This window comes from Anopheles arabiensis, chromosome 3, assembly GCF_016920715.1.
Source record: "Anopheles arabiensis isolate DONGOLA chromosome 3, AaraD3, whole genome shotgun sequence".
Classification (NCBI taxonomy): domain Eukaryota; kingdom Metazoa; phylum Arthropoda; class Insecta; order Diptera; family Culicidae; genus Anopheles; species Anopheles arabiensis.
The window spans coordinates 91,539,275-91,552,017 of record NC_053518.1 but is presented as its reverse complement, the minus strand read 5'-3'; the positions used below and the strand labels follow the sequence as shown (position 1 = coordinate 91,552,017).

Sequence of the window (12,743 nt, the reverse complement as noted above, 5' to 3'; positions counted from 1 at the left end):
TGTTTGGAGTGAATAAGTTAGGTTTTCTTTTTATTTGACATGAACAGTGTACATGTGGGAGGGGGAATGGGAGGATATTTAGGAAAGGAAAGGACATTCCGCCCTTGGTGGCAATGGCAAACATGCTCGCTCGCCGACTTATCCAAGGAAGTTCTTGATGCCGTGCAAATGCGGGAACTTGTTCAGCTTCGTCAGGTGCAGCTGGTGCGCCTGAACCGGCACGGGGACGTGGATTGGCACCTTGACCGGGTACGGCTCAGCCACGGGCAGGTCCTTCACGATCACCTCCTCGACGGGGACTTCCTTGATCACCTTCACGACCTTCACGTGCGGAATCTCCTTGATGATGGGCACTTCACGCACCAGCTCAACCTCGCGTACCACCTCCACCGGCACCTCCACGCGCCGATGTACGATCTTTTCGACCGGCACCTCCCGCACGACCTCCACATCACGGTACACCGTAATTTCGTTCACGACCGGCACCTCCTTCACTACGGGCACTTCCTTCACGTGGGTGACGACGTGCTCTTCCGGCACCTCCTGAATGTACGGCACCTTCACCTCCTTGATGGTGGACACACGCTTCTCGATGTGCTGAATCTCGGGCACGGGTACGGGCACTGCCACCGGTACTTCCACCTTTACCAGCTTGGCTTGGGACAGGGAAGCGCCGAGAATCGCCATGGTGGCGACGAAAAGAACCTGCAAGAAGGGAGAAAAAGGACGCGTTAGTAAAAGGATGAGAATATTGGACGGTTTACTGCGTGTCGCTGCACCGCGCCAGATGGTTCAACGTACCAGTTTCATGATGTGTTTTGTGAATAGCTCTACTGCTTGCTGGTGAGATGTGCCTTCGACGGATGTTAAACTGTGAATACGTTATGGTACCATTTGCTAATCCCTTTTATACCTTACCTTTTGCAAAATTTCTTAACCGTATTGTGGGTTTGTGTGCGCATTGAAAAGGGCTCGTTTGGTGGGGGAAAAGGGTACGCAAATGGGACAGTATTATGTGATCGGTATGTGAAAAGGAATGTAATGTTACCGGCATTACTTAACTAATGTTGGGCAGACTTTCAGAACGGGAAAACGGAATGGCCCATGCGGCCTAACGGCGGTCTAAGAATGTTAACTGTGTAATCAATGCTAGACTTGCTTTGAAAGTCTTTTTTCTTTCGGTTTGATGATGATTTAATTTGTATTATCTTTTGTTGAAATATGTTGAAATATCTTTGAGAACAATGGTATGATTTTCTGTAATAGTATATCGAGTTCACATTACTTGCCTTAGTATGTAGTTTTATAATTTTTCTACTTTTTTCATGAATATTTTTCATTGTCTATCCATCAAATTTGGCTTATGTAGTAGACTTTTGTTTCACTTCTTTTATATTCTAATCATGTTGAAATAATTTAACACTCTATGTATGTCTTTTGTAGTTTGTTTTTTTTTTCTTTTATTCTTCATATCTGAGACGATTTTTAAAGTAATTTAAACAGCGTTTTATTAACATTTCGCCATATTTGTTATTGACTCTATAAATCATACGTTATCATATGAGAACGGATTCTTTTAGCAAATGTGTCCGAAGTAAACGTTAAATTAGAATAAAATAATTAGCACACGAGACGGTACAGTAGTCGTCAACTCGAACGACTTAACAACATGCCCGTCATGAGTTCAAGTCTCGTATGGAGCGTCTCCCGTAGTAAACACTACCAGGCTGCGTGATACTAAATACGTACGTATTATCGATATCCTGTATAAGACCGGCATGACGGCGTGTATGTCATTACGTAAAAAATAGAATTAGCACAACATCAGTTCAACAACTGCCATGAAAAGCCTGTAAAAATGATTAAATGAGGCGAGGTTGCATGGTTTTACATTTACACATTTTTGCCTTATTTTGCTATTGATTCTCAACAAAAATATATCGATTGTCTGCTGCTTAATGTGATAAATCTGCAGCTAACTTGCTTAATACGTTTTAGGTTCAACGTCCTCTAGTATGCGTCCAAGTTGGATTCATTTGCGTTGAGCAGAGTGTTTCTGAAGAACAACAAGTGTCTATGTCAGTGCTAGACCTATAGAACTACTGGAATCAATTTCTGTCGAATGATTGACAACAAAGTTCATTACTTTCTTCTAGTGATCTTTTGGATGGCGGCAGTGATGTATTCATACAACCCCTACGTAGATCGAGAGTTGGTGCACGTTGGCACGTTGAACAAATTAGTCCAGAGAATTTTCGCCGATTTTTTCTATAGAACCATAGGAGCAAAATATGAAGGCCAGTCAGTTCTTATTGGACATGAAAAAATGTCGTTATGTTATGTTCAAATATGTCTTTGTCATCAGTGCGTCCCAAAAAAAGTTTTACTTGTATAGTATGATTGGTCAAGTCTCTACGGTTGACGAACAGCCCAAGTAGTTACACACCACTCGTAGTTTCGTGTGTGAACTATACGTTTCCTGCCCCTTAGAACAGGTCTCTTACAGACCTAATTGTATTCAACAGACAATCCCAGTCTTTGTCAGGATACGACAAACTCAGTCCTAGCCTAGGCTGTTCTTAACTTACACGGTTTCTCAGGGGTTCTTATAGTTGTGGAACACTTTTTTGACTCTTTCTAACAGAATATTAACTTTATGTGATGGAAATTGCACTCTATTTCGTCTTTTTTAACAAATCCTTTTTTACATTCAAATTTTCAATGAGCCTGTCCAAACAGCATGCTCTAGACTCCAATTCCCCTCATATAAAGTTCACTTCCCATAAGAAAAAGTCACTAAAGTGTCCCACAACCCCTGGAAAACCCTATAATTCTTTCATTGGATGCGTTCAGCTGGTTACACCTTGCAATAGAAACTGAATATTACAGGGAAAGGTTTACTCGAGTGTAATAAATATCTTTATTTAAATTTCATACTGCAGAACAGCGTTTTGCACTCCCCCTTCCTTAATGCTTGCCAAACTTCTTGAGGAAACCGACCGGATCGGGCAGGTAGCTACCGGCCAGGTTGTGGAACTTGTCCTTCAGCGAAGGTTCCACCGGTTCTACCACCACCGGTACTGGTGCGACCGTTTCCGGCACCGTGTACGGCACCTGCACCTCCTCCGGCTCGTTGTACGCCACCGGGTAGGGCTTCTTGTTGAAGACGTACCGCTTGTACGGCACCTCGCGGATCTCCTCCACCTCCTTGATCACCTCGATGTGCTTCTCGACCGGGATGTGCTTGATCTTCTCCACGTGCTTGATCACCTCGTACGGCACCTCCACCTTCTCGATGACCACCTTCTCGATCGGCACCTCGCGAATAACCTCCACCGGCCGCTCGACGACGATCTCCTTCGTTACGGGCACTTGCTTCACGACCTCGACCTGCTTCTCCACGTCGACGTGCTTCTCCACCGGGACGCGCTTGATGATCGGCTCGGGGACGTGCTTGATGATCTCGCCCTTGGTGTGCTCGTACTTGGGGATGCTGATCGGGACCTTCTTGATGTGGGGTACCGGCACCAGCACGGGAACATTGATGTCGTGCGTGGCGATCGATGCTTGGAGAAGCGCTCCTAGCGAGCAGAGGACGAGTAACTAGAATGGTTTTGATGGAAAGTTAGCGAATATGTGCAGGAAGACGAAAGGTGGACAAAGTGTTCTTACCAGCTTCATCGTTGTTGTTGTCAGTTCGAAGTGTAATTTGCGAATGTTGTTCTACTGTGCCGCAGACGTCCGCTTATATAGGTGTCTAGGCCCTACGACCGGAATGTGCACCCCCAGCTTTCTTTTCCCTTACGTCAACCGGTGACTGGTTGAGCAGGTTACCGTTTGACCTGCGATTTTTAGGGTCGTTTTAGGGTTGCCGGACCCAGTTGAAGAAATGCAACTCTCTTCAATTACACTAATTTAAGCAACTCAAAGCAATTATTTCCAAATAAGAACTAAAATATTGTAATTAATCCTACTTTTCCTCTCTTATCTTTAACAGCTTCTAAAATTGGACTAGACATTGTGCACATGCAGGCCATGTCCGGGCATGATATTGATCAGATGAACGAAATGCAGCTGGAAAAGATAATCAACACGGTGAGCGTGTTTTATCGCGTCACACCCAAGCACAAGCTCGCGATCGTGAAGGCGCTGCAGCAGAACGGCCACATCGTCGGTATGACGGGCGATGGTGTGAACGACGGTGTGGCGCTCAAGCGTGCCGACATTGGCATTGCCATGGGCAAGAACGGTACCGACGTGTGCAAGGAAGCTGCCGACATGATCCTGGTCGATGACGATTTCCATACGATCATGTAAGACTTTACGCGATTATTTTTCCTATAAAAACACACAAAAATATTAAACCGAATCTTGTCTCAATTTGTAGTGCTGCCATTGAGGAAGGCAAAGGTATTTTCTGGAACATTCGCAACTTTGTCCGGTTCCAGCTGTCCACGTCGATTGCAGCACTGTCGCTGATTGCACTGTCCACGCTGATGGGCATCTCGAACCCGCTCAATGCGATGCAAATCCTGTGGATCAACATCATCATGGACGGACCGCCGGCCCAGTCGCTCGGCGTCGAGCCGGTCGACCAGGACGTGCTGAAGCAGAAACCGCGGAACGTGAAACAGCCCATGATTTCGAAATCGCTCATCATCAATGTGCTGCTGTCGGCGGGCATCATCATCCTCGGTACGCTGTGGGTGTTCCAGCGCGAGATGGCGGACGGGACGGGCGTGACGAGCCGCGATACGACCATGACCTTTACCTGCTTTGTGCTGTTCGACATGTGGAATGCGCTGAGCTGTCGATCGCAGACAAAGAGTGTATTTCAAGTATGGTTGTTTTACAGTTCAAGAACCATTCACTTTATTTGTGCTATTCTCTAACAATAATTTGTATTTTTTCTGCTTCTCTGCTACAGATTGGCCTGTTTACGAACCGGATGTTCCTGCTGGCGGTCGGCTTTTCACTCCTCGGCCAGCTGCTCGTCATCTATTTCCCGCCGCTGCAGATGGTTTTCCAAACGGAAGCGCTCTCAGCGATGGATCTCCTCTTTCTCGTCTCGCTCACCTCGAGTGTGTTCATCGTGTCCGAGCTGAAGAAGTGGTTCGAGCGCACCATGGAGCGACGAATGTACCGCAAGCGCACCGAGCTTGACTTTGTATGACAAACAGCTCCCAAAGATGCTGGAAGATTGCACAAGGACTAAATCCGGTTCCGCATGGAAAGTGCGCGGACCGAAACGGAAAGAGTAAAACTGTATAACCGACCGAGCGAAGAGCGAGGCCAGAAAGTGGCGGAACACGCGTGAGAGGAACGTTCCGTATGCAAAGTAAAACAAACAAACAAACTTGACGGAAATTTCGGTTGCGATTGCGGCGGCTGCTACTACCAACTTCAACAACAACAACAACACCACCGAAGATAGTAACCAACGACGACAACAACAGCAGGAAACAAAACAAACAAACAAACAAACAAACAAATGCTACACAAAACACAAAACGGAGAACGACGACGCATGACGATCGACGACAAATTTCTTAAGGCTATATAAATACAGTGAAGAAGGAACAGCGGAATATTTTAACAGTTGCTTTCAAAGAACGCTTTCGGAACAGAACAAACCAACAACACACAAACCACTATTCCAATTCGAGCAAGTGCTACTGCTGGGCCTCCCTTTAGAAAAATTAACCACCTAGAAATGGAACGGCAAAGAGTCTCAATATTTCATTCAAACTGTAAAAGGAAGGATATTATAAATAGTGCTCAACAGGGATCGAATTGAGGATCGTGAAGCAGATGATAAGAAACAAGCACTAACTATTACATTCGATTATGAGCCAGTTCAGATTTGAAGCTGAATGAAGCGATCACACTTACACACTTAAAAAAAACGATGGGAACAAAGTGGAACACAGAGATGGCTTACAGGATGGACACTTGGAGAGAGAAAAACAGACAAATTAGACGCATGCGTGGAAGGTGGAGAATAGATGATCCCCTTCCGCAAGAACGATTTCAGAACAAACAAACAAATAGGCATACCGAAAAGGGACAAGTTACATGGTGGTCGGATGTTTTATTTTATATTTTAAGCAAAACATTCGCTTACTTCCTTTCTGTGTCGTGTATTCCAGGGAGTATACGGATCAGTTGTTTCTACTGGTTCTAAAAAGCGGTATTTGCAGATGGAGATAGGGAAAACACCATTACGTGCATGCTCAAATCTGGACTCAAAACAATCTCGCTGTATATTTATATATAGTCTACTACTATGTTGTGCCTTTCTGTTACTACTATTTAGCTTAACCTTCTTCTAGGGAATCGTTTTCTTCTTTGTTTTTTGTTTGCTTCTATTTTTCCAATTTTACCACTCCAAACACTCTACCCTTGCGGTGGGAAATGCAATTTTTCTCTTCATCTTAGTGTAAAAGCTTTTACTGTTTTTGTTTTAATGGCACGGCAAGGACAAGTAAGGATAGAAACGGAGCATACAGGCGCGTCATATAACTATCTTTCGTCTAAGTATTACTAAGAAAGGGACAGAGCGAGAGAAGAGAGGCCTAGGTACGGTACAGTGTTTAGTAGCTAAGTATTTAAAATGGTTCAGTTTTGTAAAAGTCAATAAGGTAGGGAAAACGAAGAAAGTGCGACAAACAGGACAGCTAAACACAGAGAGACGTTGATTCGGAGCGTCTGAGCGGCTGTGCATTCAGTGACTTTAAAAAAGAAAGAGAGAAAGCGTACTATAAAACATTTAAGTCGTTAATATGTTTTTTTTTCTTTATACTTTTTTATATCACGTTTAGTTTTATTATACATTGTAATTTTTATTTATGTTTTATTATTTTTGTATGCTTTTTTTTTCTTTTTCATGCTTTTGTTAAACGAGTTTATGCTCCCAACTGTATGGCAAAGAGCGCAGAAGAAGTGGAATTTATATGGAATAGCTGGAATCAATCAAGATGCACGAATGAACATTAATGACAATATATGATGTAGCTGCGGAACTGCGATCATAAATGCCATACCTAGAGCAGGCAGGAATTTGCTTTCCCTCATCCACTATCAACACTTTTCACCACCTGGCCCGGTGCTTTGGTATGTAATAGTTTAAGTAATCTTGTGATATAACGGCTAACCTTAACGCGCGTAGTCCTTCTGGCTTCTACGTCGGGTATGGGCGCGGGAGTGTCTGTCCGTACCATCAACCACCATACCATTAGCTGTCGTCGTATGAATAACAAACGCTTATATCTTTTGTGTAACCTATACTCTGTGTGTATGTGACAATCGGCGTGCATGAATGGGACACCCGGGCGCCGGCAGTATCCGGTGAGGCTCGCTCTCAAAACCGTCTCTCGGTTCGGGGTCATATTTTGCTTCGCCGCTCGCCGCTTTTTCCACTCCAACCGCTTGATGAATGACCCGGAACGCTTAAGAATGTGAAGAGGAGAAAGTGTAAGAGTGCGAGATCGCGCTCCCGATACCAAATATGTTAAAAGCCTTTAAAACGGTGATATTTATGTTAGTTTCAATTTAATGAATATTCTTTTACCACGCCTAGATTATCCAAAGTGTCCCCCGATGTAACGTTTACAATATTGAAAGCGAATAAGAAGCTGAGTTCCCTCTAAAACACAAAACAGTACAGTACACAACACAATCACTAAAGAGAAATTAAAAGAAACACACTACACATATACACTACAGAAGAAAACAACAAAACATTTGAAGTTGATCGGAATCGGTAGTCTTCTAACAGGAAAAAGGGAAGGATGTAATAAAAAAAACGTAAAACACGATTGTCAAAGCAGAATCAGAACAACCAACAGCAGACAAATCAACAAGAATCGAATGCAAAAGTGTGAAGGAAAAAATACAAGTAAAAAGGGGGTGTAGAGCCAACACCAACCAGCCAACCAGAGAAAACCTCGATCGCGCACAACAACAACAACAAGAACAACAGCAGCAGTTAAAACAGTGAACAGTCTTTTTGTGAACAGTGCAATATCTTCTAGCATGAAAGGGGAGCATGACATATGTGTGTGGAAGGTGAACAAAAAATATGAAGAAGAAAAGAAGAAGGAGATGAAGAAGAAGAAACAAAGAAACAAAATAAGGAAAACCAACCAAAACGGCAAACAGCACAATAAAATATGCGTGTTAATCACAAGCAATGATCACGATCACCCTCAAAAGAAGAGTATAGCACAACAAACACCCTGGCACCATCATCACCATCACCACCACCATCACCACCAAAACCCATCACGAAGCACCGACAGGGAACGTGTTTCGCACTCATTAAATCACGCACCGTTTTGGAAATCAGGCTCCCGTTTGGGGTTCCAAACAGGCGAGAGCCCTACAATAGGGACGGAGCCAGGTATAGGTTTGCTTTTAGGGTTCGCTTTTAGGGACGCCTTCATCATTCGCGTGCAAACGACTGCCGCCGTCTGGCGCGCCAGCAGCACCTTCACCCCAACACAGAGAATGCTTGCAGCCAAGGGCAAAGGTTTATGAGGAAGACACGTTTGTTCAATGGTTGTTCCAAGGGCAATCAGGGAAGTGCATCCGAGATCCTATTTGCCGTAGATATATGTGTATGTGTGTCATATAAACACCAACAGAGCACATCATCATCATCATCATCATCATTGCCATCGTCATGGTGTAACCGATCTTCATCCATCACCCGCACATTCGCTAGAAGCACGATCGATTTCAATTGGCTTGCAAAGATCAAGATCCCATCGTGATTCTTATTAGATTCACGAGATCTTACTAGATAGGTTTGCTTTGAAGCAGCCACGCGTGCTCACACTTCACCACACCTACAATATCACGCTCATAACTCACATATCATACACAACACGCGGTACCAACAAGAGAAAACTAAGCACAAAACACGCACACAAATTTTGTCACGATGTAAGCCATATTTTCACCCTAAAGTTAGATTAGTTTCACTGAGTGTAGGTATGTATGGACTAGCCCCATTAATTTGAACCAAAACGGAGCAGAGCGATGCTTTATTTCGTTTCTCCATCATTCATACACACACCCCATTTCAACTAAAATACTGAAAATAAATGTAAAGCTTGCTGGGCAGTTAGATTCGACGAACCTACAGAGCTGTTTGTGTGTGTGTGTAAGTTGTCAAGCAAATGCTTGCAGGAGGATAAAATTGGAGAAAAAACATAAATTATCATAAAAAAATGCAAACTACGTACAGAGCAAAACAAAACCCCGTTTAAATGTAAGCCCACTTTGCGTGCGATAGTACAGTAAGATACCACAACACGTTAAACGCATAATCTAGGAAGAAAACGATGAATCACCTTGAATCAATGGGAAATGAATGGTGAAGTATTTAAAAGCATGATGCTAACGATCGTGTGCATATTTATCGAAACAATAAATAACACTATTTATGGAACAAAAAATAACGCTCGAAAGTCGCGAACACGCACATACGGGAGGTAGCGTTTAATAGGTGAAGGTAGCGAAGGAGCTCTTACCACCAGCAAAGCATATTTACTCCGACAACGGTTACTGATCGAGTGGCATAACAAAAATGAATTTTCTTGTAGAAGTCATGTAAGGTCTCGCTAGGAGTTTAACGCTCCGCGGTTAGATCATTTTCATTTAAACATGCTTTTGGAATCAATAACATTTTGATTTAAAGTTTGTGAGGGGAAAGAAAAACTCATAATCATCACTTTGGCAAGCATTAATCTTTATTAATGGTTAGGAAAAACGTTTGAATCGATGCAGCAAGTGTTGAGTAAACATGTGTTAAAACAAAGTCAACGGTTTAAGCACAACCTAATAAAACTCATCGTCTTAAGCCCTAAATCGATGCTCTGGAACCGTAAAACCAATTGGAGTTTATGCTCCGGTAAAAAAGAGGAAATATAAGACACCCCTAAGACACATAACTCTAGTTCGTGTTACGCTTAAATGTTTAAATGCGAAATCAACAATACGGATGGCGTAAAAATGATAAAAAACAGCGCATTGAACCGCATGAAAACATGGAAAAGTGAATGAAGAAACATTTGATAAGGACATTAGAGGAAGGAAGTGCGAAAGCCGGAAAAAATATTCAAATCATTCAAAAGCAAACAAGAAGGATAGGAAAAGCAAAGCAAAGGGGAAGGAATAAAGCAGGAAAAGGAGAAACATAGAACACATTTAAAAGAGAAAGAAACATAAGTGGACGATTAAGCACAGAACGCATCTCGAAGCAGCAGCAACAAGAGCCACACAAAAACAAATACACATATTCATACAAACGTGTTAAAATGGAAAACAAAATGATAACATGTGAACAGAGCAACACAACCAGATTGGATTGCAATAAATGGGCACATTACCGAAACAAATTCAGCGTGTTGTTAATTCTTTATTTTGCCCTAAATTTCCCTTCCATCGAATTCTCTTCATATACCTATCTTTGTTTGCCCAATCTTAATGCAACTTGTTAAAGCACGGCATGCAAAGTTGAGGCTGCTTCGGACAGCTCCCACAAAACGTAGTGGTTGCCTTTTTGTTCCTTCCTGCCTCATAGTGGCTCATGGTTTTCCGAGACTCAGCATAGCAGTTGGCACATGATCGTCGCACCGTTCTACCATTCCCATCAGTCCGTACCTCTAGATGGTGGGTGTACTTTTTCTCCCCGCCGCTCAAACCTCGCTCGACGGTGGGGTTGGGCAATGGCACCAGCTGGTCCACCAGTTGCTCGCGGAATGTCGCCAGCTTAAGCTTCTTTTTCGTCACCATGCGGTGCAGAATCCACGCGTTCGTGACGCACACTTGGAGCAGCAGCACGAGACCCACCTGTTTGTACCACTTCATCCCTTTCCGGAGGTCGGTGATGTGCGGGCCGATCGCGTCCGAACGATCTGGCCTACCTTTGGCTTGGATGTGTGCGATCACTGCCTCCGGCTGGATGCGTGCTACCCTGATCCAGCGACGATTCGATCGTACCTGACTTTCCATTGGAACCAGCGCGGGCGAATGCTTGGTGCTCAGCAGGCCCATCGTGCACGTTCCTTTCCATTTCAGCACCATTACTCCGTCGTCGTTTTCACGCGCTATTATTTCCCCCTTTCGAAGCTTTGCTAGTAGCACGTCCTTGGGCATACTGCTTCCATTGACTCGAACCGTGCCAACGAGGTGCGTCTGGTTGGCTAGCAACGCTTGCGCCAGATCGAAGCTGGCATGGAAGTTGTCGATGTAAACGGTGCGACCCTGGTTAAGCAGTGGTTCGCACAGCTCCATGCACACACTGTTGGCCAGCTGAGCTTCACCTATTAGGCGCTGCTCGGTGCATAGCTTCAGTCCCCAGGTATACCCTTCCAGGGAGCACAGCTTGAACAGTGCCCACCGTCCGTGGCGGTGAGCGCTGGCCGGGATGTACTGCTTGAAGCTGGTACGATCTCTCCCTAGGGCGAGCATTTCCCGCACGACTACATCTTCTCCGAGGTGGAGAAGCGCTTGGAATTTGCTCTGCAGCACATCGATAAAGGCTCCTATCTTGCCCGGCTCCTTGTAGTCGGTTTTGCTCGTTCCATCGTCGTAGAAGCAAAACGCACCGAGCAACGCCCGAAAGCGTTCGCGATACATTGCCGCTCGTGGAACGGCAAAGTTGTAGAGGGCACTTTCGGACCAATAATCCTCCAGCCGGCCAACACGCACCAAATCCATCCATATCATGAGTCCGATAAATTTGCGCACCTCCTTGGGGTTGGTTTCAAGCCATTTGCTCGCTTTTGATTTTTGTGCATTCTTTTTCTCCATATATAGGTTCATGGCGAGCGCGATATGGGCCACGAGCTTATCGTCGAGTATGAGGGAGAATATTTCGTACGGCGTACTTTTGGCAGGTAGATCCACGCGCAATCTCTTCTTGCGGAAGAATGGAAACGGTTTTTGCTTTCCCGCCCAAGGCTTCCAGCTTGATCTTGCCTCCAGAGCGTTCACGCAGCGACCGGTCGCTTGCTCTTGACTATCTTCGTCAAGCTCCTCCATTATTGATGCTTGCATCACTTCCTCGATATTGTTTTCCATGTCCGATTCGTCCGATTTGGCGTCATGATCGGAATCGGATGAAGAGTCCTCATTGTTGGGGAAACAATTTGGTATGTTGTTCAAATTGTCAGCCATTGTTTATACCGGGCTCGTCCCACGTACCTTTGGCACAGACTGTAGGGAAAGGAAATAGTGTAAATTACATTTTTATATATCAAATATATAAACTACATATCAGCCATACCAAGTTGTTGTTAGGCGTGTTTCGAAGCCGGCCCCTCCTAGCTAGCCAGTACATGCAAGTATCCTTCCTGTCTTTCGGGATCACGGTTTGCTGCCATGAGCCATTGAAAAATTTCATGAAAATCTTAGTTACACATCGATATTGCAATAGAAATGCTGAAAGATTCTTGGGTTAGTTATTGAAACCAGCAACACTCCTAGCAAGCGAGAAGTGCAGATTGTTTACAAATTGACGACGAACCGAACTGTTATCAAACGTATTGTCGTACACAAAATACCCAAAGAACATTTTTATTGTTTTCGGTATTCCACCGTAGCGTGGTACTTTCAATACAGATGAAAATCATGTTTTTTTTTTTAAATGAAATATGAACGATGCTCTCACAAAAGAAAGAAGAACAAAAGAAGAATCAGAGAAAGAAAAAGAATAAAAGAATAAAAATTTACTT

At 44.1% G+C, this 12,743-nt stretch overlaps 3 protein-coding genes across 6 annotated transcripts in view; 1 reads left to right on the top strand and 2 right to left on the bottom strand.

Moving 5' to 3' along the window:
• The window catches only part of LOC120900740 (calcium-transporting ATPase type 2C member 1), a 53,130-nt gene extending 46,349 nt beyond the window's left edge, over positions 1–6,781 (top strand). For all 4 annotated transcript variants that reach the window (XM_040308162.1, XM_040308159.1, XM_040308161.1 and 1 more), the window contains 3 exons: positions 3,998–4,313; positions 4,388–4,838; positions 4,928–6,781. In XM_040308162.1, coding sequence (XP_040164096.1) covers positions 3,998–4,313; positions 4,388–4,838; positions 4,928–5,173 — 1,013 coding nt within the window. In that variant the 3' untranslated portion in view covers positions 5,174–6,781. The remainder of the gene's footprint in view (positions 1–3,997; positions 4,314–4,387; positions 4,839–4,927) is intronic.
• Positions 70–845, bottom strand: LOC120900748 (mantle protein-like). The gene is made up of 2 exons (XM_040308173.1): positions 802–845; positions 70–705 (listed from the first exon to the last, which is right to left on the bottom strand). The coding sequence occupies exons 1-2, from the start codon at positions 808–810 to the stop codon at positions 139–141; spliced, it is 576 nt and encodes a 191-aa protein (XP_040164107.1). The 5' UTR covers positions 811–845; the 3' UTR covers positions 70–138.
• Positions 6,782–10,403: 3,622 nt separating the features above from the next.
• LOC120900743 (piggyBac transposable element-derived protein 4-like) lies at positions 10,404–12,564 on the bottom strand. Its single transcript, XM_040308166.1, has 2 exons — positions 12,296–12,564; positions 10,404–12,225 (listed from the first exon to the last, which is right to left on the bottom strand). The coding sequence occupies exon 2, from the start codon at positions 12,184–12,186 to the stop codon at positions 10,489–10,491; it is 1,698 nt and encodes a 565-aa protein (XP_040164100.1). The 5' UTR covers positions 12,187–12,225; positions 12,296–12,564; the 3' UTR covers positions 10,404–10,488.
• Between the last annotated feature and the right edge of the window lie 179 nt (positions 12,565–12,743).

Coding starts and splice junctions, on each gene's coding strand:
- LOC120900743 (XM_040308166.1), bottom strand. CDS start 12,186: ATGGCTGACAATTTGAACAACATACCAAATTGTTTCCCCAACAATGAG.